Source organism: Hyaena hyaena, unplaced genomic scaffold (assembly GCF_003009895.1).
Source record: "Hyaena hyaena isolate Hyena2069 unplaced genomic scaffold, ASM300989v1 scaffold_637, whole genome shotgun sequence".
Taxonomy (NCBI): Eukaryota; Metazoa; Chordata; class Mammalia; order Carnivora; family Hyaenidae; genus Hyaena; species Hyaena hyaena.
Genome location: NW_024081260.1, coordinates 706,563 through 732,366, shown reverse-complemented (window position 1 = coordinate 732,366; position 25,804 = coordinate 706,563). Strand labels below are relative to the sequence as shown.

Sequence of the window (25,804 nt, the reverse complement as noted above, 5' to 3'; positions counted from 1 at the left end):
GGGGAGGTGGGTCCAGGCCCGGAGAGGGGGCTCCGGGCCCGGGGAGGTGAGGGGGGGATCCAGGCCCGGAAAGGTGTGCGCTGGCGGTGTCCAGGCTCGGGGCCGCGGGAGGCGCGGCGCGCACGGACCCGGGGCTGCGAAGGCGCGCGGGATCCCGGCCCAGACCCCGCCCCCGGGCCGCCCCTTCCGCTCGCGCCGGGATCCGCTCCGACGCGGCCACGTCGTCCTGCGCGCCCCGAGCGCCGGCCGCGCGAGTCCGGCCCGCGGCGCCCCTCGGCGGCCCCCCTCGCGCAGCCGCGGGACCCCCGCCCCCCGCCCCCCGGCCCCACGCCCGCTCGGCCCCGGGGGCGCGCCGCGGCGCAGGGAGGGCCCGGCCCGGGCGGGGGGAGGCCCCAGCGCGCGCGCCCCGGGGCCCCGGCCGGGAGGCGCCGCCCGGAAGCGGGCTCGGGGCCGGGCGCCCCCGCGCGCCCGCGCCATGGCCTCCGGGAGTGTGGCCGAGTGCCTGCAGCAGGAGACCAGCTGCCCCGTGTGCCTGCAGTACTTCGCCGAGCCCATGATGCTCGACTGCGGACACAACATCTGTTGCGCGTGCCTCACCCGCTGCTGGGGCGCGGCGGAGACCGACGTGTCGTGCCCGCAGTGCCGGGAGACCTTCCCGCACCGCCACATGCGGCCCAACCGGCACCTGGCCAACGTGACCCAGCTGGTGAAGCAGCTGCGCACCGAGCGGCCGTCGGGGCCCGGCGGCGAGATGGGCGTGTGCGAGAAGCACCGGGAGCCCCTGAAGCTGTACTGCGAGGAGGACCAGATGCCCATCTGCGTGGTGTGCGACCGCTCCCGCGAGCACCGCGGCCACAGCGTGCTGCCGCTCGAGGAGGCGGTGGAGGGCTTCAAGGTGAGGGCCGCGCGGACAAAGGGAGGCGGGGGCGGGGGGCTTCCTCTTCCCCGCCTAGAAAATGGCTGAGCCGGACGCGTGCTCCGCAGCCGTCATTTCCTCCCGTCCGCCCCGGAGCCCCCGGGCGCCCCGGTGCTCCCCGCCCGCACCCCCCTCCCCCGGGCACGCACCCGCCGAGACCCCTCCCTCCCTCGAGCGAGCCGGGGACGCGCGTCAGGCCGGGCGCCGGGCACGCGCCTCGCGGGCCGGCCCGGACCGAACGCGCGCACGGTGACCCGCAGGTGTTCACGTCCCGCAGGTGCGCGTCTCCCCGGCCGCGCGCGTTCCCCCTGCCCTGGCCTGGGCTCCGGCCTGTTCTAGAAGCTCTTTCCGGCTGGAGGCATTTAGGCGCCCCGAGGCTCCGCAGTTACTCTGAAGAGTGAACGAAATAGAACGAGTGGGTGGCCCTTTGTGAACCGTTGAACCAACACTCTGGCACAGCCAGCCGGTCACGTGGAAACAGTATCGAGTGTGACAGTTGTAAGGCAACGTTCGGGGAGCGCGTGTGCTGCGCTGGTGTCTGAGTGTTTGAGGGCTGTGGGAAGGACCCATGCACAACGACCTCTGTGCGCATGGGACTAATTCGTGCCTAATTAGTCATGTAGCCTTTAGGGTACTTTCAGATGTATTATTTTTCGCTGGCGATAACCTTCGAGGAGGCAGGGAAGGTGGTTAGGACATTTTCTCCGTATGCTGCTCCGAATAGCTGCGGCTTGGCCCTAAGCCTCCTGGTCCGCTCACCTTCCCGCCGAGCCATGCCTTCCAGGGACAGGCAGGTGACCTGCTGGTTTAAGACACACACACACTGACTGCCAAGGAGAGGAGTGGTCCCAGGACAGCTCCAGCACGCGACTGTGGCCCTGCCTGTGCAGTGCAGCACGGCCACGCGGACGCTGAGGTCTGCCTAGTCTCCACCTGTGCAATTCTTTTTGCTTTTGTCAGGAGCAAATCCATAACCAGCTGGAGCACCTGAAAAGAGTGAAGGATTTAAAGAAGAGGCGTCGGGCACAGGGGGAGCAGGCACGAGCTGAACTCTTGGTAAGGGGATGTGGAATTCACTGGGGGTATCACTCGCTGTGAGGCTGTCCCGTCCCGTAACTGTATCCAGTCAGGTCACCCAGAACTTCCAGATGCGGAGGAAACAACCCCAGATGGCAGCTGGGGGCTCACCGGGAGAAACGAGGGGTTCCCGCATTTGGGGGGAAGAATAGAAGAGCTGAGGTTAGACCCCTGGAGACCTGACCTGTCAGTAGTTTTGTGTAGATTGGGTTGATCCTTGACAGCACTGATATGCCTGAAATTCTTGGCCACAGTTAGCCTCCTTTCGTGCCATTCTGATGATGGTTACTTGTGGTCTTTGCAAGTGACTGATGTTCTAATTTGTGAAAGGGCTCTGTGTGTGATATGTATATATGTATATACAGGCTGCTTAACCGACTGAGCCACCCAGGTGCTCCCAGAGTCTTTTACAATATATACTTACATACCCACTATGTAGGTGCATAAGGGATTTTTTTAAACAGTAAATAAAATATTAGAAATTCCCTTAGGGCACCTGGCTGGCTCAGTTGGTTATGCGTCTGAGTTTGGCTCAAGTCATGATCTTGCGGTTTGCGGGTTCAAGCCCCCGTCAGGCTCTGTGCTGACAGCTCGGAGCCGAGAGCCTGCTTTGGATTCTGTGTCTCCCTCTCTCTCTGTCCCTCCCCCCGGTCATGCTCTGTCTCTCTCTCAAAAATAAATAAAACATTTAAAAATTTTTTAAAAAGAAATTCCTAAGAGATACTTCTGAAAGCCAAGTCTTAGACTAGTGGAGTCTGTCACCATCTTGTGAAATTTTGTCCATCCTGGTCAGGGAACCTCTTCTCATGATGCCTTCAGACACCACCGTTTGCTCCACCCACACAGTCTCTGAGACCTTAGCTTCCCTTGCTTGAAATAGTTCTGGTGGATGGAGAATCTCCTTGTGAGCCTGAGTGGACTCAAATCACCATGTCCCCTGTGGGACGGTTGTCAGGGGAGGAAGTCCTTCCCTGAGAGTCCGGGCACCTGGACACCCTTCTTGGCTCTGACACCAGCCAGCTGGGTAGATATAAAGAGTGATACGCCCTCCCTCCCTGGACCTGTTTTGCTCCTTTGTAAAATGGGTTGGTTGGATTCAACTTGCGGTTTTTCAGCAAGGATTGTACTGCCCTCTCCTTCCCTCCAGTGGTGTGAGTGTGTCTTTGGTTGTCACTTGAGGAACTGAGTGACTGGGGAGAGGAAGGCAGAGACCCTGAATGTCCTGCAAGGGGAGAAACAGGGCCATGCCAGGCAAAACTGCCCCCCCTCCCCCAGTGCCAGTCACAACGGCTTTCAGAAGCACTGGGTCAACTGCTCTTTAAGGTCTCTTTCAGCTTTAATTTTCCATTTCTGAGGTTACATTGTATTCTTTATATCTTTAAAAAACTTAATGTAGCTAAGGAGAGGTGTAGGCTTACCAGAAGGGTTTAAAACAGATGTGTGGGCGTCACTGTCCCACAGTGAGTGCTTAGGAGGGGCCGTCAGCAGGATGCGTTCATGCAGGGAATCCTCAGGATGAGTCTAGATTAGAACAGATGTCAGCAAGCTTCTGTAAAGGGCCAGATACTCCGTATTTTTGGCTCTGTGGGCCACATCGTCTCTGTCACAAATGCTCAACTCTTGTAGCTCGAAGACCGCTCAGTATGTGAATAATGGGTGTGGTTGTGTCCCAGTAAAACTTTATTCCACAGGAGTAAACAAGGGAATGGAGCACAGAGCCTTTTTTTTTTTTTTTAATTTACATCCAGGTTAGCATATGGTGCAACAATGATTTTAGGAGTAGATCCCTTAATGCCCATGCCCTAGGCCCATCCCCCTCCCACAACCTCTCCAGTAACCCTCAGTTTGTTCTCCATTTTTAAGAGTCTCTTATGTTTTGTCCCCTTCCCTGTTTTTATATTACTTTAGCTTCCCCTCATCTGTTTTGTATCTTAAAGTCCTCATATGAGTGAAGTCACGTATTTGTCTTTCTCTGACTAATTTCGCTTAGCATAATACCCTCCGGTTCCATCCACGTAGTTGCAAATGGCAAGATTTCATTCTCTTTGATTGCTGAGTTATACATATACATATATATATAAACACACACACACGCCACATCTTTTTTATCCGTTTATCTATTGATGAACATTTGGGCCTTTTCCATACTTTGGCTGTTGTCGATAGCGCTGCTATAAACATTGGGGTGCATGCGCCCCTTCGAAGCAGCACACCTGTATCTCTTGGATAAATACCTAGTAGTGCAATTACTGAGTCACAGGGTAGTTCTATTTTTAACTTTCTGAGGAATCTCCACACTGTTTTCCAGAGTGGCTGCACCAGTTTGCATTCCCAACAACAGTGCAAAAGGGTTCCTCTTTCTCCGCGTCCTCGCCAACATCTGTTGTTGCCTGAGTTGTTCATGTTAGCTATTCTGACAGGTGTGAGGTGGGACCTCATTGTGGTTTGGGTTTGTATTTCCCTCATGATGAGTGATTTGAGCACTTTTTCATGTGTCGGCTGGCCATCTGGATGTCTTTTTTGGAGAAGTGTGTATTTATGTCTTTTGCCCATTTCTTCGCTGGATTATTTGTTTTATGTTTATTAAGTTTGATAAAATTCTTTATAGATTTTTGGATACTAATTCTTTATCTAATATGTCATTTGCAAATATCTTCTCCCATCTGTTGGTTGCCTTTTAATTTTGCTGATTGTTTCCTTTGCTGTGCAGAAGCTTTTTATTTTGGTGAAGTCACAATAATTCATTTTTGCTTTGGTTTCCCTTGCCTCCAGAGATGTGTTGAGTAAGAAGTTGCTGCTGCCAAGGTCAAAGAGGCTTTTGCCTGCTTTCTCCTCTAGGATTTTGATGGCTTCCTGTCTCACATTTAGGTCTTTCATCCATTTTGAGTGTATTTTTGTGTCTGGTGTAAGAAAGTGGTCCAGGTTCAGTTTTCTGCATGTCGCTGTCCAGTTTTCCCAGGACCATGTGCTGAAGAGACTGTCTTTATTCCGTTGGATATTCTTTCCTGCTTTGCCAAAGATGAGTTGGTCACACGTTTGTGGGTCCATCTCTGGGTTTTTTGTCCTGTCCCGTTGGTCTGAGTGCCTGTTTTTGTGCCCGAGCACAGAGCTTTCAGGGAGGCCTGTCAGTGGGAGGTGGGGTAGAGAAGGAAAGGAGGACTGGCTTTGCTGAACAGATCTGCACCGGGAGGGAACCTCACCCAGAGCCAGGGAGGGGGTAGTGGATGCACACCCCTGAAGGCCAGAAAGAGGGTGTGGGTGCATGGGAAGGGCCTCAGTGACGTGGTCGGGGTCATGATGCAAGGATGGAGTGTTCCAGCCCATCCCCTGTACCTGACCCATCACTTCCCGGCTGTCCTTCATGGCTCCCAGCCCCCTGCCGGGTGGGTATGTTCCTCCCTCTTCCCTTCTCCGACTTCTCCGTCACTTCTCCATCCACTGGGGTGGGATGGTGAGGTCTGGTGGGGGGCAGCCCAGGATGAAACAGAAAGGGCTCTGGAAGAGAGCCTTCCGTCTCCTCAATGCCCCTGCCTGTCCCTGTGCAGAGCCTGACCCAGATGGAGAGGGAGAAGATCGTCTGGGAGTTTGAGCAGCTCTATCACTCCTTGAAGGAGCATGAGTACCGCCTCCTGGCCCGCCTGGAGGAGCTGGACCTGGCCATCTACAACAGCATCAATGGCGCCATCACCCAGTTCTCCTGCAACATCTCCCACCTGAGTGGCCTGATCGCCCAGCTGGAGGAGAAACAGCAGCAGCCCACCAGGGAGCTCCTGCAGGTAAGGGTCGGCGCACCCGTCCACACAGCCTGCAGGGAGCTCCCGCAGGTAAGGGTCGGCGCACCCGTCCACACAGCCTGCAGGGAGCTCCCGCAGGTAAGGGTCGGCGCACCCGTCCACACAGCCTGCAGGGAGCTCCCGCAGGTAAGGGTCGGCGCACCCGTCCACACAGCCTGCAGGGAGCTCCCGCAGGTAAGGGTCGGCGCACCCGTCCACACAGCCTGCTGGGAAGTCTCCCTTTTCTCTGCCAGGCAGCACCAAGGGCCCCCCACTCCCCTGTGAGCCTGGCCCTTGCTAAGCTTCGCACCACGTCGGGGAGGGGGACATGTGCAAGAGAAGCGCCAGCTGACACCGCCTGGGTTGCTCAGTGTGTTGTCTCATGAAGGAGCAAAAGGAAGGCCTGATGCCCGGGCCTGTCCTGCGTGGACAGGTGCTGTGATCACGAGTGAGGTTCTTGGCCTCTCTGGGCCTCACTGACCTGATGTGCTCCTGGTGTAGGGAGGGGTTGGGCGCCCATGCCGTTTGAAGACCATCTCCGTGCAGTATCTCGTCATTGTAACATACACACGTGTGTGAGCACAGCCACCAACGGTGAGCACTGGAGCCGGAGTCATTGGCCCAAGCCACCCTGGAACTCAAGTCCGGGGTAGGGCCTGTGATACGGCTGCATGGCCCCGACCAAGCCAGACCAGACACGAGCTGGTGTTCACTTGGTGCATGTGGGCAGGCCGTTCTGGGCCAGGCGCCGTTCCAGGCATGGGATTAAGTGGTGCAGGGCCCTCCTGAAGTTCACGTTCTCGTGTCGAGCTCAGACAGCACAGGAGTGAACAGCAGGTAGAAGAGATGCTGATAAACGTCCTTAAGGGGGGATGATGGCCAAAGTCAAGGGTCGGCAAACTGCTCCCCTCCTGTTTTTCTGTGGCCTGCGGGCTCAGTGTGGTTTTTACACTTGTAGATGATTGGAAACCATCAGAATTTTATTTTGTGGAACGTGGAATTATACAGAGTTCGAACTCCGTTGTGAGAGAGTTGTTGGCACACAGCTGCGCGGTGCATCGCTGCCTTTCTGCTGCCAGAGCAGAGGGTGCAAAACCAGAGCGACGTGCTATCTGGCCTCTGAGAGCGAGTGTGCTGACTCCTGTTTAGACTAGGAAGGCCTAGGGGCGCCTGGGGGCTCAGTCGGTTAGGCAGCCGACTTCGGCTCAGGCCATGATCTTGCGGTTCGTGGGTTCGAGCCCCGCGTCGGGCTCTGTGCTGACAGCTCAGAGCCCGGAGCTGCTTCGGATTCTGTGTCTCCCTCTCTCTCTGACCCTCCCCTGCTCATGCTGCCTCTTTTTCTCAGAAATTAAAAAAAATAAAAACAACGAATAGGAAGGCCTAGGCTTGAGCCTTAACGAACAGCAGCCGGGTGGTGGAGGGGAAGAGGAGGACCTGGCGGGGAGCACGTGGCAGAATGCGTGGCACAGTGTGACCGGGAGGAGCAGGGACGGCAGGGTCTCATGCCGTCGGGGGCTGACGTCCACGGCTCAGAGCCGCGAGCACCACTCGTGCGCTGCCTTAGTGAGCAGTGTGGGCGGGACTCACTTCGGGGACGGTGGTCACTGGCAGGGGGAGAGACACCACGGGTGGGTGACAGTGTCGGGTGAGGAAATACTCGGGGGTGGGGTGGATGGGGGGCGATGCCTAAAGACACGAGGCAAACGGGAGCAGAGCCTGTGTTGTCAGGATGTGGGTCAGGAACTCCCCTGCAGCTGGAAACCGCTGACGTCTGTGCCTGAGAGGGCAGAGGGAAGGGGACCCGCGTGCACACGCGAGTTAGTGCAGGAAGATCTTGGGGGAGAACGGAGGGTGGGGGGAGGCGGAGGCGGGCAGGGGCGGTGGGTGGCCGACGCCTCACGGCTTGTATTCCCTTGACTTTGGAAAGCGGGATGGTCTGTTGTTGAGCAGCAGTCAGGAAAACGCGGGCTTTGGAGGCTGTGGGCAAGTTCTGAGATCATTGTTTCAGAGTCTGGGAAAACCAGGTGGTTTGAGCCCCGGAAGGGTCACTGGGTCAGGGAACGCCAGTTTACACCGGGGCCAGTCTGCCCTGTTGTGTGACTTTCTTGTCCACGTTGTGCTCTGAGAGCACGAGGGCTGTGGCGCAGGCCCAGGGGAAGCGGGAATTTGGGTGTATTTGGGGTTAGCGCTTTGTAAGATGGAGGTGAGCGTTCGGTTTTGTTGCTTTATTGGGATAAAATATATGGAAGTTCATCATTTCAACCATTTCTTTTTAGGTTTTTAATGTTTATTTAAAAAAATTTTTTTATGTCTTTATTTTATTTTGAAAGAGAGACAGAGAGTGAGCAGGGGAGGGGCAGAGAGAGGGAGACACAGAATCTGAAGCAGCTCCAGGCTCTGAGCTGTCAGCACAGAGCCCGAACTCACGAACTGCAAGATCATGACCTGAGCTGAAATTGGATGCTCAACTGACTGGGCCACTCAGGTGCCCCCATTTCAACCACTTGCAAGTGTACAACTCATGGGGGTGCCTGGATGGCTCAGTTGGTTAGGCACCCAACTCTTGGTTTCAGTTCAGGTCATGAGCCCAGAGTCATAGGATAGGATCAAGCCCCGAGTCAGGCATGAAGCCTGCTTGGTATATTGTCTCTCTCTCTCTCTCTCTCTCTCTCTCTCTCTCTCTCTCTCTGCCTCTCCACTGCTTGCACATGCGCTCTCTCACTCTCTCTCAAAAAACAAACAAACAAACAAACAAAAAACCCGTACAAGTCAGCAGCATGCAGTAAACTCACATGAAACCACCAGTCTGCCCTGTGTCTCGCAGGGTTGCCTGTGGGCAGAGCCCTGCAGTCTGGCTTCTTTTACTTGCGTATTTTATTCTTGGTTCAGCCATGTTTCAGTGCTGCGTTTATTTTCACAGCTGGGTAACGTCCCATTGTGTGGATACGCACCACGTTTTGTTTCATTGTATTGTACTTCATTCATGAGTTGGCGGGCTTTTGATGATGGTGGATGGTGCTCTGGACGCTAACACCTGACTCACTTCAGCACTTGGGTGAGTCATCTGAGCAGGGGCCACGTTCCGGTCTGAGTAGATGTGCTGCCAAATTGAACACTCGAGGTTTTAAAAATTATTACTTTTTTTAAACATTTATTTATTTTTGAGAGACATACAGATCATGAGCAGGGGAGGGGCAGAGAGAGAGGGACACACAGAATCGGAAGCAGGCTCCAGGCTCTGAGCTGTCAGCACAGAGCCTGACGTGCGGCTTGAACCCACGAACTGCGAGATCATGACCTGAGCCGAAGTTGGATGATCAACCGACTAAGCCACCCAGGCGCCCCCAAAATTATTACTTTTTAAGGTGGAAGATACTTGTGAGGACGTTTCTGAACAGATGGGGTCACTGAAGAAAGAGGGGTTGTGGACATGGAAAGAGAGGGAGACGGTCTTGATCACCACCAGAGAGTAGTTATGGTGGAGGTCATGGGAAAAGTGAGCTAAATCGTACTTGACGGGGAAATAGTAGAGGCATTCCCACCGAGGTCGGGAAGAGGACAAGGTATCCACTATTGTCTGCCTCTACTTAGCATTGTACTGGAGGGGTTTGCTTGTTTTCTCAAAAAATTTAAAATGTTTTATTTTAATGTTTGTTTATTTTTGAGAGAGACAGAAGGTGAGCAGGGGAGGGTCAGAGAGAGAGAGGGAGACACAGAATCTGAAGCCGCTCCAGGCTCTGAGCCGTCAGCACAGCCGACACAGGGCTTGGGCTCACAAACCGTGAGATCGTGACCTGAGTTGAAACCAAGAACCAGATGCCTCACCGACTGAGCCAGCCAGGTGCTCCTAGAATACCAGCATTTTCTTAATTCAATACACTGTTGGCAAAGATGTGGAAGAGAGAATCTCATGTGCTGGTGGGAAGACAAAGTGTTTGGCAGTATGTAACAGATGTATGCATGCGGTTAGACTTGGACCAATGATCCTTCCAGGAATTTACCTAAGTATGAAAATATGTACAAAAATGCACACACACAAGGTTACGTGACGTAACATTGTGATTGCGAAGCATTGGAGAAAAGCCCACCTTCCAGACTGAGGTTGGATGAACTAATTCTGCGTGTGTTTGCACCATGGGCACTAGGCTACTGTACAGAAGAGTGAGGAGGGTACCCATGAGCTGATGCAGAGAGGTTTCCAGGAATGTGTTGTGAAGTAAAAAGTCAAAGTGCAAAATGCGGAGTATGCTACTTGCAGTGGAAGAAAAAAGAGATCTTTGAAATCATGTATCTGCTTGTTTTTACAGAGGAAACAGTGGAAGGATAAACCAGATGGGGACAGGAAGATGGGATGGGAAACAGTAGGCTAGAAAGTGACAGAGACTCTCTGGCCAAGTCTCAGACTTTCTGAGTACTAAAGTAAATAAGAACAGTGATGGATTATAGCCTATTAAAGTACGAATATATGAGTTCATACTAATAATAAATGGGGGAAATTACTCCTTTCAGGAGAATGTTGACTAAGCAACGTAGAAGGAATTTGGGGACACCTGAACAGCTCAGTCGGTTGAGCTTCTGACTTCGGCTCAGGTTATGATCTTACGGTTCATGAGTTCGAGCCCCACATTGGGCTTGCTGCTGTGAGCGCAGAGCCTGCTTCAGATCCTCTGTTTCTTTCTCTCTCCACCCCTCCCCCACTCACACTCTCTCTCTCAATAATAAATAAACATGTAAAATATAAAATGAATTTAGAAGCTATGAAAGGACTGGTTAACCATCATAGAAGTTAATTCAGACAGTAATTACCAGTGGATGTTAAATCTAAGGGAGGAAGTTTGAGAAAGATTAGGATAGTAACGTAGTATCAAAGTATCACTTTCTCATTACTTCTTAGTTACAAAAGGGAACAGTAGCTATCCAGAGATCAAAATGTCATCAGTAAGGGGCGATGGGATATCTGTGCCTTTAGAAGAATGCTCCATACCTTCGTCCCAGAGGAGACAGCCTGACTTTAATCATGAGAGGAGTATCTGAGAACCTCCAAAGGACAGACGACTTTCTGCAGAATAACAACCAGTGTCAGTGCTGTGAAAGCAGTGGTACGGAGTCGCCCAGATTGAAGATACGTGTCACGATTGCTAAATGTGGTGACTGGTCCTGGATTACCAGGGGGAGGGAGTAGTTGTGGGGAACTTTATTAAGATGATCAGCTGGGGGCTCAGTTAGTTGAGCATCCGGTTTCGGCTCAGGTCATGATCTCACGGTTCGTCAGTTTGAGCCCCACGTCGGGCTCTGTGCTGACAGCTCAGAGCCTGGAGCTGCTTCAGATTCTGTGTCTCCCTCCTCTCTGCCCCTCCCCAGCCCGTGCACACACGCTCACTCTCTATTTTTCTCTCTCAGATAAAGAAACTTAAAATTCAAAAAGAAAGATGATTGCTTACAGAAGAATATGGACTGTGAGTTAGATAAACGTTGCATCCGTGTTCATTGTTCTGGGCTTGATTACTGTAGTTGTGTAAGAAAATGTGCGTGTCCCTAGGAAATACACACAGAAGTATGAAGGGGTAAAGGATATAATGTAAAGAGTGATCTCAAATGGTTCCGGACATAAATGTGTCTATAATAGTTGGGTGAGGAGTACACACAAGCTGTGTACTCGCAGCTTTTCTGTGTGTTTGAAATCACTTCACAATAAAAAGTCAAAGCAAGCTGGGCAAGTGGACAGTTGTCAGTGGGTGGGGAACTTAGGAAATTGTGATCAGGACGTCGTTGGCCGGCGGGGCGGGAGCGGACGTAGGAAATGCTGGGTAGCAAACTGTGTGCCTCTCGGTTTCCTCAGCCGGGGTTTCAGCCCCGTGACTAGATTGTACACTTGTCTGGCTTCTCACAGGAGCGTTTTCACAGCCGTGAGAGAACTGAAGTGACGACCTCTCACAGTTACCTTCTCCTTTCTCTCGTAGGACATCGGGGACACGCTGAGCAGGTACAGTGTTCTCTCCCCCAGTGTTCAGTCGAGTGTTCGGCATGTCCCTTACACTCCTGAGTCCCAGAAGGAGCCCAGAGCCTCGGAAAGATCTCTTCCCAGAGTGTGTCCTGCCCGCCTCTGGACCGAGTCCCTGTGTGCAGAGAGCCAGACGGACCGCGGATCTGCTCAAACTCAGGAATGACTGACAAATTGTGAGGGTGAAGGATGGAGTTGTGCTTGTGGTTTGTGAGGACACTTCCGGGGAGAGACTGAAGGCTCCCAGGGACCCGGTCGCTTCGTAAGGGCTCCAGGGCCCTCCCCCGACCACACTCTCCTGGCTCCACCATGGGGAGAAGAGTGACGGGCTCAGGGCCACGTGATTAGTGCCCCGTTCCCCGGATTCCGACCCTCCCCCCGTTATTCCTGGGCTGTGTCCACGATGGGGAGTGAGTGAGAGGCCCCTGGATGCTGGGGCGGGAACGAGGAGGGAGGCCCCCGAGGGGGCTGGGCCTCGGGGACCTGCCGCTTGGCGCAGGGGCACCTGCAGGCGCAGAGACTGACTTTGAAGGTGGTTGACATTGGAATGCTGAGAACCTCTGGGCGGCTGTGGCCGGGCCGTGCGGGAGCACTCGACCCCGGGGATGGCCTCGTGCATCCGCGGGGCGGCTTGGCTGGGAGGCTATGTGGATAGAATGATGTTGGTAAAATTGAGACTTTGGAAGAGATGAGTTAGAACATGTCCAGTCCCAGCCAGGTGGCCCCAGTGATTACGGCCCGTGTTACTTTATACTGTTGGTGCCAGTCTGTTCTGGCCCAGCCTAGGGAGAGTAGATCCTTTAGAGCTTAGCGCTTTGTGACGTTCATGTTTGGGTTTGGCCTCTGAAGTAGGAGACCCAACATTTCCTTGGCTTGATGCTTAAACATAGTAAAAAAAACAGGGTCACCATGTAAGAAATGTGTGGGTAGGTGGCCCAGGGTTCTTCTGCGGCCCCTGAGTTGCGGTCCTGGGTCTTATGTACAGTCTCAGGGGGTCGTTGGACCGCTAGCCAGCCGCACGCCTCTTCGGCCGGCTTCTCAGTGAGCACGAGACCGTCTTACGTCTTGTTGGCCAGAACTCAGCTGCAAGGTCCCATCTAGACTGGGCAGCCAGGAACTCAGAAACTTGGAGGGTTGCAGAAAGAGTAATGGGGAGGCAGTTGGCAGTCAGTCTCCTGCCGTAGACCCCGACGCCCACGCCCGTGAGTAGGGAGCGGAGTGGGTACTTGTCTGAAGACTTTCTCCCTGTATTTGGGAACCTGAAGGCACTGGGTCATATCCCACCATGAAGCTCAAGGACTTGGATAGAATCTAGAGCTTTCTGGCAAGGTCTGCCTTATATTCAGTCCAGTAGACCTTCCTGAGGACAGGCCATTTGAAAACCCCTGAGCTCTGTGCTGTGGGGGGTCTGAAACGAGTAAGATGTTTCTTCTGCTCTTGTCCAGAGGATCACAGTCTAGGAGGAGAGCAGGGAAAGGGTTGTAGTGGCTGCTTTTAAAGACCGTTGGGCTGGGGGCACCTGGGTGGCTCAGTTGGTTAAAGACTGTTGGCCAGTTGAACCTAGGCTTTGTCTGGGATCCTAAGATGTGGGGTCGGGGTTGGATTTACTCATTGTTTTTTGTTTTGTTTTGTTTTGTTTTACTTTAGAGCTGAAAGAATCCGGATCCCTGAACCTTGGATCACACCTCCAGATCTGCAAGAGAAAATCCACATTTTTGCGCAAAAATGTCTGTTCTTGACGGAGAGTCTGAAGCAGTTCACAGGTAATGCAAGCAGGCAGATCCACTGGGGGAAATGGATTCATGCCCTGAATGTTTGCGTGTTGCCCGAGGGGAAGATCTGTTTTCCAGCCAGCTGTGGGATGCAAACTGAATGTCTTCTTTTCTCCCCCTAGAAAAAATGCAGTCGGATATGGAGAAAATCCAAGGTAAATTTATGCATTTATTGGGCTTTTGATGTTAAAGTTTCCTGGGAAGGGAACATCTACTTAAAAATTTTTTTTCTTAATGTTTATTTATTTTTGATACAGGGAGAGCATGAGCAGGGGAGGGCAGAGAGAGAGGGGCACAGAATCTAAAGCAGGATCCAGGCTCTGAGCTGTCAGCACAGAGCCTGATGTGGGGCTCGAACTCATAAACAGTGAGATCATGACCTGAGCCAATGCCTAATGCTGAATGAGCCACCCAGGTGCCCCCCCGAACATCTACTTTAAAAGTGCAGGAAAATGGGAAGGATGTGACCCCCACTGGCCAGCCTTCTTGGATCTTCCACTTCTTCCTTTTGCCTTGTTAACTGGGTCAATTAATAGCCTGTTCTTTGAATTTGAGGTCTTTTAACTACACACACTCAGCTCTCAGTCTACATTGACAGGGGACAAAAACAGGCAATCCAAAAATTAATCCAGAATTCATTTAATTAACAATGCTTAATGCTTATTTATTTTTGAGAGAGAGAGAGAGAACACTAGTTGGGGGGGTGGCGCAGAGAGAGAGGGAGACACAGAATCCTAAGCAGGTTCCAGACCCCACGCTGTCAGCGCAGAGCCCGACTTGGGGCTTGAATCCATGAGCTGTGAGATCGTGACCTGAGCTGAAGTCAGATGCTTAACTGACTGAGCCACTCAGGTGCCCCACTTAGTTTTTTTTTTTTTTTAATTTTTTTTTAATGCTTTATTTATTTCTAGGAGAGAGAGAGAGACAGCGTGAGCAGGGGAGGGTCAGAGAGAGAGGGAGTCACAGACTGAAACAGGCTCCAGGCTCTGAGCTGGCAGTCAGCACAGAGCCCGACGCGGGGCTCGAACCCACGAACCGTGAGATCATGACCTAAGCGAAAGTCGGACGCTTAACCGACTGAGCCACCCAGGCACCCCTAGTTTTTTTACTTGGGAAAAAGACTGAACCGAAAGCTCGCCCGTTGCATGTCATGTGAGCCAGGATATAATGTTTTGAGTCGTACTGCTCCTGGGCCCTGGTGCCCCCGGGACGGGGTCATGCGGCACCTGCAGGCAGTGGCCTGAACCAGGTGTCAGGAGGCAGGCCGCCATAGCCCCGCTTAGGAAGGGTTCCACACTGTTAATTCCTCGTCCATGATGTGAGGAAAATAGTTCTCACCTCACGAGGCTGTAGGACTAAGTTAGTTACTGTTTCTAAAGTCTTTAGAATGGAGCCTGACACATAATAAATCCTTTATTTTTGCTTATTAAATGAAGTGTTTTAGGTATTTAAGAGAAGCTCTTTTAAATGTAGAATTTTCTGATCATGAGCCACATTCAGTTAGAAGTTGGCTGTATCCTAAATGCTAAAGTCCCTAGGTGGCCTCGTGGGATCCGAACCCTTATGCGGAGGTCAACCCTTTTCTTATCCCCATGGTCTCTGGTGGTTTCCTGTGTGATGTATGCTAAGACCTTGTTGCATTTTATCTGTTCAGATAGACACTCTTTTGGCATGTTAGCAACACTTAGGTAGGGGACACTCAGTGTCTTCCGCAAGCAGACAGACAGGGAGGAACCGCACTAGAGACCGTGGATGATGCTGGAAGTGGTCAGTTCAGTGGTCAGTGCAGACGTGACCTTCCTTGGTGTGGCTCTCGATGACCTCTCTTGCCCTCCTGCCACTTAAGAGGCTTGTGAGAGCTCATTTGTGAACATGCTTTGTCCGCTGTTAGTGCCTTTCAGAGTGAGTGGTCCCATTTTCCCAGCATGGTAGCAGCTGCCCCCCAACCCCCGGAGCAGAGGCGCCGAGCCGGCCGGCCCACCTCGCAGTGGGGTCCTTGACCTTGGCTCAGTTTGACCCCATTTGCTACCAACCTCAGGCACATGGTCATCCTTCCCACCCATGGATCCCGCGCGCCCCCCCCCCCCATAGATTGAACGATGGAGTCACGTGCCTTGTAGGGAACTCTGTGCGTGACGGCAGCAGGGCTTCTGGACTGTGTAACGATGCCACGGCTTTATGGTGATGCTGACCAAGCCCCTTCCATTAGGTGCTTCTTGGAAATACTCACATGACATCCATAACTTCTTCTCTCTTGTTCTTTCAGAATTGAGGGAGGCTCAGTTATACTCAGGTAGGTGATGTGGACAAAACCATATGGAAAGAGGAGTAAAAGCCCTCAAGCCCTAACTACTATCGTGAATGATTTGGGAAATTGCCTAAATTTGGGTTCTTCAGGTTATGTGTATAAAAGTGATAAACGGCAACCAGAAAAAAAAACCCAACATTGTTTCTATGTGTTTACAATGTGTTTGGCTCCTAAAATGCCCCAAAGCTGCAGCCAGTGGAGGCACCGGAGTTCAGAAGCCCGGGGGGGAGCCTGTGCCCCCTCGCTCTGCCGCTCAGCCTGCCCGGCCTCAGGGCCACCAAGGGCTCCCACTCCGTGAACTCGGCTGTTCGAGGTGCTAGGCGTCCAGGAACATCATGTCCTCTCATCTCTGGGTGGGAACTGAACCCCCCCCTTCCCCATGACCATCACCGTCACCCAAGGGTCAGGGGACTGGGTCCCAAGGACCCAGAGGCACTACATCATAGGTGTGTGCTCTCCGCAGTCACATGGTCCCTCATGAAGACAGGCGCTCTGCGCACACCAGGTCTAATTTTGTTGGGGTTCGCCACTGATGCATATTCTGTAGTTTCAGCAAGTGGTAAGTGAGTGCCTGGCTTACGTCCTCCCGTCTGGCATCGTGCAGGGTGCTGTGGAGGGAACCAAAGAGCAGAAGACGCTGTTCTGCCCTTGGAGTTTAGTGTCTGCTGGGAGGTTCGAGGCACCCCCATGGCACGGCAGACAGGTGGCTGAAGGCCGTTCACATTGTCGAACCATGAACCCAGAGGTCACCTCCACGGTGGCCCGTCATGAACCTTTTGTGGGACTCATGCAGCCTGCCTGGACTATGGTTCGGAGGGATGGTGCTTGGGAGCTTTCCTCCCGAGCAGGATTTGACGAGTGTGTGTGAGAACCTAGCGCTTTAAAGCGGGGAAGCCCCACACGTTTGCAAGATGCTGTAATACGAGCACCCAGGGACGTGACATGGGCGATCCATCGTGTCCGGTGTGAGAGGGAGAGGTGAGGGCGTGGCTGGCCAGCAAAAGCTTCTTGACGGAGATGTGGGGCTTGCACTGGACCTTAGAAGAAGAGGAATGGGTTTTTTTGCGTGGGTTGAGTAAGGATACAGAAGAGTGACTTGGAAGGTGGGCAAATTGATACAGGATCACAGTCCCTTATTCACATATCCCAAATCCCAGAATTTATGTGGGAGATTCCATCATCATGGATAATGTGGCTTAAGATGTCAAAGAAAGGGAACAGAGGTAAAATCTCAGTACTTTCGATGTATCTGGGCTTAGAAAGGTGATGAGCTAATTCAGAGAGTCGTTGCAGATGTCTAGTCAAGGATGAATTTCAGAAGGCGAATGCAGCCTATAGGGGGCGCTTGTATCCTGTTTCTGGGGAGGTCGGGGAGAAGCCGGCTGCCCTCCAGGCGCTGACCCACCCTCCCCTCCCCCGTGTCTCTGCAGTGGATGTGACTCTGGACCCGGACACGGCCTACCCCAGCCTGATCCTCTCCGATAACCTGCGGCAAGTGCGGTACAGCTACCTGCAGCAAGACCTGCCGGACAACCCGGAGCGCTTCAATCTGTTTCCCTGTGTCCTGGGCTCTCCGTGCTTCATTGCTGGGAGACACTACTGGGAGGTGGAGGTGGGAGATAAAGCCAAGTGGACCATCGGTGTCTGTGAAGACTCGGTGTGCAGAAAAGGTGGTGTGACCTCGGCCCCCCAGAATGGATTCTGGGCCGTGTCCTTGTGGTACGGGAAGGAGTACTGGGCTCTCACCTCCCCAATGACTGCCCTCCCCCTGCGGACCCCCCTCCAGCGGGTGGGGATTTTCTTGGACTATGACGCTGGCGAGGTGTCCTTCTACAACGTGACCGAGCGGTGTCACACCTTTACTTTCTCTCACGCGACCTTCTGCGGGCCCGTGCGGCCCTACTTCAGTCTGAGTTACTCGGGGGGGAAGAGCGCGGCCCCGCTCATCATCTGCCCCATGAGCGGGATCGATGGGTTTTCCGGCCATGTTGGCGACCATGCTCATTCCATGGAGACCTCCCCTTGAGGTGAACTCGGGCCACCCGGGCTGGCGGCCGTGATCCCACCCCAGGCGGAAGGCGGCTTGCTGCCTCGCCGCTTCTGTTCGTCTCAGCTGGACGCCCTTAGGCTCCCAGGTCCTGCAGCGGGACGTGGGATGTCCACGTTCTCCACCTTCCGCCCCCTTCCCTTGCAGATTGTGAGATGTATTGACATGTGCCAGAGTGCCCAGAAATAAAAACCAGATGTCCGCCTCCGGTATCTGGACACTTTGGTTTCAGCCAGTCCTGGAGGGAGAAAGTGTGGACGGCGCTCGGAGAGCCGTTCGGAACACTTTGCCGGGGCTCCACGCGGCGCCCTCTGGTTCGGCCCCACATAGTGGTCACGGATATCGCTGTTTTCTGGGCTGAGGCTCCTTCCTAAGAGCCTGGAGAGGAACCACAGGGCCCTGTCAGCATGGCTCCCTCGATCCCGGGTTCTCCTCTGGGAGTAGTACCTCTACCCCATTCCCATTCTCCCGTAGTTTTATTAACTCCATTAAAGAGGCCTCTGTGTGTTTTGATTAGTTAACAGTTATTTTACAGTAACGGTGGGAAATGGCGCCACGTCTGTTATGAGATAATGTTCTAATCAATGTGCTCTTTGCCTCTGTATCTGTTCCGAGGGCTTTGTCTGCTCCCTCCATTCTGACCGGTGCACATCACCCAGGATGATTTCCTGCCACACCATCCATTGTCCCCAGACCCCCCCCCCCCACTCCCATTTGTGGACTGACAGTCAGTCATACCCCCTCCCTGGAGTGATTCTGAGGCACTCTTCCAGGGATTCATTGACTTTTTGCCTCCTTTTCTCCATTTCCTTTGGGGAATGACCTTTCTAATAGGTGTACCATCGAGGGGCAGCTCCATCCCCGTAGCTGTTGGGCCGCGAAGCATTCCGGGGCCGAAGGCTAAGCAGATCACTTCAAGCCCCCACGATGGTTCTTCGTCCTCCTTCCCTTTGGGTACATGCCCCTCTGTTTGAAAATAAAGTGACTATGGATGTTGTTTACATTGTTGTTGCTTTCCGGGTCTTGGTAGGATTGGGTTCTTAGATGCTGGGCACAGTTGAAGGGGCTGGTTCATGTGAGTTCCCTATGGGTCCGGAATCCTGGTCTGGCCAGTATTTTACTTCAAACTGGATGATGAAAACGAGTTTGGGTGCCATGTCCCTGCTTTCTAACGGTGTCGAGAAAGCAGTGTTCACAGCCTTATAAGTTCACCAGGAAAGGGTTCTCAAGCCCTTCTCTTTTAAGCTTCTTTATTTTGAAAGAGAACACAAGCAGGGGAGGGGCAGAGAGGAGAGAGCATCCCAAGCAGGCTCTGTACTGTCAGCGCAGAGCCAGACATGGGGCTTGAACCCATGAACCATGAGATCATGACCTGAGCCAATACCAAGAATTGGATGCTTAACCAACTGAGTCGCCCAGGCGTCTCTCTACAGTCCTTTTTACAGCTGGTGGTGAGATAATGCAGCAATGCTTGGCAGAGGTCAGAGGGCCCAGAACTTGCTTCCCAGCCCAGAACCACCAGCCTAAGCCCTTGGGGGTACAAAGGTCACCACATACTGAGGAGGAAAGATCAGGCTGAGAGAAAAGCTTCATTCCAGGGATTTGGATCGTTTCTGCTTCTGGACACGGCCTCGAGTGTATAGACCTTATTATGGTCTATACTCCGTCCTGTTCCCAGCACTGACGTTTCATCGCTGCATCATGAGTTGGTGAGGTCATGTTCTAATTCATTCAGTTATGCATTATGTTGAGGGAAATCCTATAACCAGGGCCTATAGAGAGGGCCTATGTAAAATACTACTAACTAGACAGAGCAGCACACACAATGGTTCTTGAATGTTCCTAACAACCCTACAAAGTGGGTACTATCGCCGTTATTTTACACATGCAGACACCAAAGCACAGAGAGGGCAAATGGCTTACCCAAGGCACACAGCTGGGAAGCCGTGGAGCCAGGATTCACACCAAGATGGATTGTGTGACCACACACACCTGATCACAGCCCTCTGCGTACGTGGATTGTGCTTTCCCAAGCGGGAAGCAGAGTGTTGAACGGAGGCCTTACGGTGCTGGTCTGCTGACCCAGGGTACCTGCCTTCAGCAGGAAGGGTCTCCTGCTGGGAAGCTGGGTGGGGTCCCCGTCAAAATTGCATTCCAGTTTCACTTAATCTAGTCCACTGGGGCAGATGAACAGGGGTCCGCAGAGAGGGCACCTTGCGGGTGTCCAAGAAAAAGTGTCCCTGGGGTGGCCTGCAGTCCTCGCAGCTATCGTTGGGGCCATGTCCAGGCTGAGGGGCTTGCAGTGCGTCTCCTTTACCCCCGGCAGACCCAGAGCTCCAGAGGCGGCATCTGGATGCATTTCTACTCGCGGCAGCAGCAGCAGCAGCAGCAGCCAGAGCAGAGATAAGTCTGTCGGATTCAACAAAGCTACTTCCCATGTGAATGAGGTGGATGTGCCCTAAGAGCGAAGGTTCCTAACCATGCCGGGTGAGGACGTGTCCAAAGACCACATACCTTATGATGCCCGTTTTGTAATGTGAACAAAAGGACCCTGGGAGCATAGCACAGAGGTAGAGGGATAGGTCGATGTGTTACTGGTTACCTTCTGGTACTGGCTGTGGGCGGTGGGTTCGTACATATTTAAAAATTATTTAAATTTTTAATTAAAAAAACAAAACCCTGCCATTTTCAATGAGGTTGAATGAACCTGTACTCATCTGCAGATAGGTGAGCAACACTTGAATTCAGTGAATTAGGATTTGAGGCCCGGTAGCATCCCTCTGGCTCCCGTCTGGTTCCTTTCCTCGGAACAGGAGATGTTAATTACACATTAGGATTCCAACAGCTCAGTCTTTAGAGCTTTCACTGCCCCAGGATATTATTGTGTCTGTCTTCAGCTGCTCATTTTTTCTTTTAAAAAAATTATTTACTATATATTTATTTGAGAGAGCCTGCGAGCAGGAGAGGGGGAAGAGTCAAGCAGGCTCCACACTCAGCGTGGAGCCCAACATGGGGCTCAATCCCACAACCCTGGGGTCATGACCTGAGCAGAAATCAAGTTGCTTGCTATACCGAATGAGCCACCCAGATGCTCTTGTTTTTTGTGATTCTGGCCTGGCAGGCAGAGAAGAGCATCTTCCCAAGAGCACTGGCCTGGAAGGGCCCAATTCAGAGAATATAAGGAAAGTGAGCATAGCTCCTGCCCTCCAGGATGCGCAGTTGAGAAGATGAGAAATATTTGAGATGTAACTACCAGACACTTAAAGGTGCCATGAAGTTGAAAGCAAATTTCTGTCCTCATAGTAAATGAGCCACTTGTCAGGGCAGTTAGTTATCTGTGATCCAAACCCAAGAGGCGACAGGAATCACACATCTCTTCCCAGCAAAGAAAAAAACTCAGAAGGTTCTTTCTCCGTGTATTAATGGTGGGTGTGTTGCCTCTTCAAAAATGAAGGACAAGAATTTGTGGATTCAAACCGCACCATCACCCAGTGTTGGATACCCGAGCTGAACTGAACTCCCCAGGAAGATACAAGAGAACATGGTTTCTGTTCTTAGACAAGTTAATAAAGCCAGTTAAGAGGAGGAAAAAACAGCACGAAAAAGAAGTAGAGAGCAACAAAAGCTGGTTGCTGGACAAGGGGATCGTGCAGGCCTCCCTGTGAAGCCCCGGGTCCGAGGAGGCTGAAATCCTAGGGCTTCACTTCCTAGTGGCCCCCCTTCTGGAGTCAGACCCGCTGGTATTCACTAGCTCAGTGCTGCAATACAATCCTACTTGACTATGTAGCCAGATCACGAAACCTGTGCGCCTCCTTCAGCCCAGGATTCCCCCTCCGTGTGGTCTCGGTGAGGAACAGGGAGAAAGCCCAGTCAAACCAGTGTAGATGACTGGAGAGCTTTGCGAGGGTGTTCGTGGAGTAGCTGGATTTCAAACTGCAAACAATAATGGTATTGGCTCGGTTACATTTCCTTGTTCCCCATTGAGAAAAGCGGCTTATTTGCTGGCTTAATTTTGCATTTGAAGTCTGAAGTGTAGCCAAGGCACGTGAAGGTAACTTTTTGAGGTACATTCCTCTCCCTGATTCCTCATTCGGAGCACACAGGATTTCTCTGGATAATAGTGTGGGGAACAATTGCCAAACACAGTTTTGGGTTTGGGATGCACAACAAGAATGTAATAGAAAAAGAAGATAATTTATTTTACTGTAGAGACCTCACATTGTTCAACTTACACATTAAAAAAAAAAAAAAAACTGGAGCAAAAATATGCCCAAGTATTAACAGATGCTTTTGACGAAGTTATGGGTGATTCCCACCCCAACCCCCATATTGAACTCTTCACTATGGAAACCTTTAAGCACACACAAAAAATGAGGAAAATACAGAGTGAACTGCCCATGACAAGTCCTAGCGTCAACAACTATTAGTTTATGGCCAATCCCATTTCCAATATAGCCTCATCCGCATTTCCACCCCATCCCTGTTGCTCTAAAGTAATTCTTGAATATGATAAAGAATCAGATGTGTTTACAAGCCTCACATAACACAATAATTTTGAGAGTGGGAATTAAATTTTTTTTTTTAAATTAGAGTAGACCACCATCAGCTTTTCTTTTTAGTTCCCTCCACCCTTTAACATCTTCAGATCCTTTAAGTCCCTCTTGTGGAAGATGTTTTCATAAGAATTTAGGATGTGGGAGTCCAATTGCACAGTAACTATTATTAGTAAACAGTAAAAATATTTACATATTTAATTATACCTCACCTTATTCCAGAAAGGACTTTAAATAACATAAAATCAAGGCAGCAGGAGTTTAACATACCATAAAAGAAAGAAAAAGAAAAATAAGGATGGGACAAAAATGACCAGGAATAAAAGTAAATGTATAACACGGTAACAATTAAATATGGACCACAGTTTGGGTTTTAAAGATTGATAAGGGAGCCCTGTTAATTTTATGGCTCATAGTTTCTATGAAATGAAAACTGACTGGATGTTTAAGGGGCTTAATGAGATTAAAAGGTAAAATACAGTGAAAGATAGGAATTGCTGCTTGGGTTCTTGGTAAATAGAAACTGTCACAAGGGCTTACGTTTCTGTGAGTGAGCTGCAAGTCAACAAGGAAAGATGAACACTTCAGTTTGTTAAGCAATATGAGACCCCCCTCCCACACACCAACCATGAACCTCACGCACCCATCCAGCTATAGAACAATGTGTTGCCATCTTTCACGCATTAAAACGTTTTGTTGTTTAATTTCTCCTTTGTTGGTCGGGTTTACAGTATCTAGACGGCTTCTAATTTTCTGGGAGGCGGCTGGACAGTGTATCAACAACTTTTAAAACTGGATAAACTTTAATCTAGAGACTCCACTTCTAGAAATGTAAGGAAATAATTATGGATATTTGAAAATATTTATGGACACAAAAATGTTCCTTAGAGCGTTTGCTGAGGAGAGTGAAACATTAGGAATAATCCAGTGTTCAACACCACCGGTTTCACGTGGGGTGTCTGCAGGAGCTCGCAGTTAGAAAACCAGTAAAAATTACAGATTTGTAACAGGTTACAACTGCCATCTCTAGAATCACTTCTGGGACGACTTCCTTCACACAGATCTATAGCTTCTAAAAGTAAGTACAGCAAATTGGAGGGAGGGAACTTAGGAAACCATTGTTCCCTGTAATTCTCACTCCTATTTTCTGTTTCACTGTCAAAAATAGGTGTGAAAGCAAGGGAATCTGGGAATCTCAGAGAGGGACTATTAAAATTCAAATTAGTTCTCGGGGAGCCCGGGTGGCTTAGTCGGTTAAGCGTCCGACTTTCGCTTAGGTCATGATCTCGCGGTTCGTGGGTTCGAGCCCCGCGTCGGGCTCTGTGCTGACTGCCAGCTCAGAGCCTGGAGCCTGTTTCAGTCTGTGACTCCCTCTCTCTCTGACCCTCCCCTGCTCACGCTCTCTCTCTCTCTCTCTCCTAGAAGTAAATAAAACATTAAAAAAAAAATCAAATTAGTTCTCTGTTCGTTAAGAAGAGAGTAACTTTTGCCTTCCAGAAAGAAAAACGTCTGTGTTAACACAGAAAATCACCCGTCAGGACAAACTGTATTTAACACTCTTACATCTGTCCCCCCCCCCCCCCCCGAGCTAGCCCGAAGCGGAGGGCGGAAACAAGCAGATGCGTTTACCGCGCCCCTACCTTGCACGCGGGCGCCGTCCTGGACCCGCGGATCGGACCTGCCCGGGTTTCTCCGGACAGTTTACCGCACGCCCAGCGCCTCTCAATGCAGCTGCTGGAAAGGGCTTCCGTTTGTGGCCGGTCAGCCTTCCGTCCAGAGCTCACATTACCCTGGACAAAGCTGCGGAAGCGGGAAGGCCTGCGCGCCGAGGCGAGGCGCTGCTGTCCCAGACCCGGCCGCCGACGCGCAGGGGCTCGGGGCCCAGCGTCCAGGAGCAGCCCGCGGGCAGCAAACCTGCAGCTGCACCCGCCGCCCGGACAGGCACCCGCATCTGCACCCGCACGGGCACGCACACCTGCACCCGTTCTGGTACCGACACCTGCACAGGCGCGCACACCTGCACCCGCACAGGCACGCAAGTCTGCACCCGTTCAGGTACCCGCACATGCACGCACACCGCACCCGCTCAGGTACCGACACCTGCACGTGCCCGTACTCGCATCCGCTCGTGCGCAGGTGGGCGCAGGCACTTCCGAGCCCAGCCAAGGCCGCAGCGCGTGCGAGCGCTCCTGGGGAGGAAGCGAGCGGCCGCGCCGCGGGACTGGGGTGCTCTGTGGGCGGGCTGTTGTTCCTCCGTCTCCGAGAGGAAAACCGGCAGCGCGCCGTTCCTGCCCGCGCCGCGGCCGCAGTTCCGCGCCGGCGGCCCCTCTCCTCGCGCCGGCGTCCTTCCGCGTCCACAGGGGCTTCTCCGCTCCTCCCGCCGCTCGGCGAGCCTGTGACGACGGCGCTGCCTCCGGCGCGCGCACGTACGTCACAGAGGCGCCAGGCCTGGACATCTACTTCAGCAGAAAATCTCCGCTCTTCCGCAGGGTGTCAGGATGGCCGAGTGGTCTAAGGCGCCAGACTCAAGCTTCGCTTCCCCGCGCTGGGGATTCTGGTCTCCGAATGGAGGCGTGGGTTCGAATCCCACTTCTGACACATCGTTTTCTTCCTCACGTAATTTTATACGCAACGACATTGACCTGAGAAATAGGTACGGAACACTTAGACACCTAAATGTTAAAAAATGTCTTAAAGTTTTCTCACAGGGGACGTGAAAACCCCGAGAACAGCGAAAGCGAAAGTATCGCGACACTTTTTGAATGTCGAGAGATTTGGGAGCGGAGATCGCCCCGCGTTGGAGCCGCTGAGGCATCGCGAGAGAGCTGGAAACAGCGAGACTTGGGCCGCGTAGCTGCCTGCGCGGCGGCGCCGGGGAGGAGACGGGAGGGGGCCGCGCACCGCCCGCCTCTCCGCCCGCCCGCCGCGTCCGGGACCCCGCCCGGCCCCGCCGCCCCCGCTCCCTCCGCGCCCCCGCACCCCCGCCGCCCCCGCTCCCTCCGCGCCCCCGCCGCCCCCGCACCCCCGCCGCACTTGCACGCGTGCCGCCACCTGTGGTCCCGCGGGGACGCGGTCACCGCGCACGCACCCGCCGCCCACCCCCCGGGCTGCGTGGGGGGTCCGCCGCCTCACAGCGGGGTGCTGCGGGTCTCTGCGGGACGCGGACCCGCCCTGCTGCCTGTACCGTCCATCCAACAAGTGTTTAAGGAGTGCCTACTGTGTGCCAGGATGTAGCCCCGAGCTGTGCCTGTGAAACCATAACATAGAATGGGACTGGGGGTGGGGGTGGGGACGGGGGGGTAGGGTGGGGCAAGGGGGTGGGATGGAGTAGGGTGCAGTAAGGGAGGTGGGGTGGGG

General features: G+C 52.8%; 1 protein-coding gene and 1 non-coding gene across 2 annotated transcripts; both read left to right on the top strand.

The window, feature by feature from the left end:
• Positions 1-385: 385 nt before the first annotated feature.
• TRIM27 (tripartite motif containing 27) lies at positions 386-18,895 on the top strand. The gene is made up of 8 exons (XM_039257578.1): positions 386-895; positions 1,877-1,972; positions 5,539-5,769; positions 11,727-11,749; positions 13,415-13,530; positions 13,662-13,694; positions 15,806-15,832; positions 17,278-18,895. Exons 1-8 carry the CDS (start codon positions 476-478, stop codon positions 17,871-17,873), a joined length of 1,542 nt encoding a protein of 513 aa, XP_039113509.1. The 5' UTR covers positions 386-475; the 3' UTR covers positions 17,874-18,895.
• Positions 18,896-24,939: 6,044 nt separating this feature from the next.
• Positions 24,940-25,045, top strand: TRNAL-CAA. Its single transcript has 2 exons — positions 24,940-24,977; positions 25,000-25,045. It is a non-coding gene; the product is annotated as a tRNA-Leu (tRNA).
• Positions 25,046-25,804: the final 759 nt, after the last annotated feature.

Coding starts and splice junctions, on each gene's coding strand:
- TRIM27 (XM_039257578.1), top strand. CDS start 476: ATGGCCTCCGGGAGTGTGGCCGAGTGCCTGCAGCAGGAGACCAGCTGC. Junction 1,973..5,538: donor AGGCACGAGCTGAACTCTTG/GTAAGGGGATGT, acceptor GTCCCTGTGCAG/AGCCTGACCCAGATGGAGAG. Junction 13,695..15,805: donor GGATATGGAGAAAATCCAAG/GTAAATTTATGC, acceptor TTGTTCTTTCAG/AATTGAGGGAGGCTCAGTTA.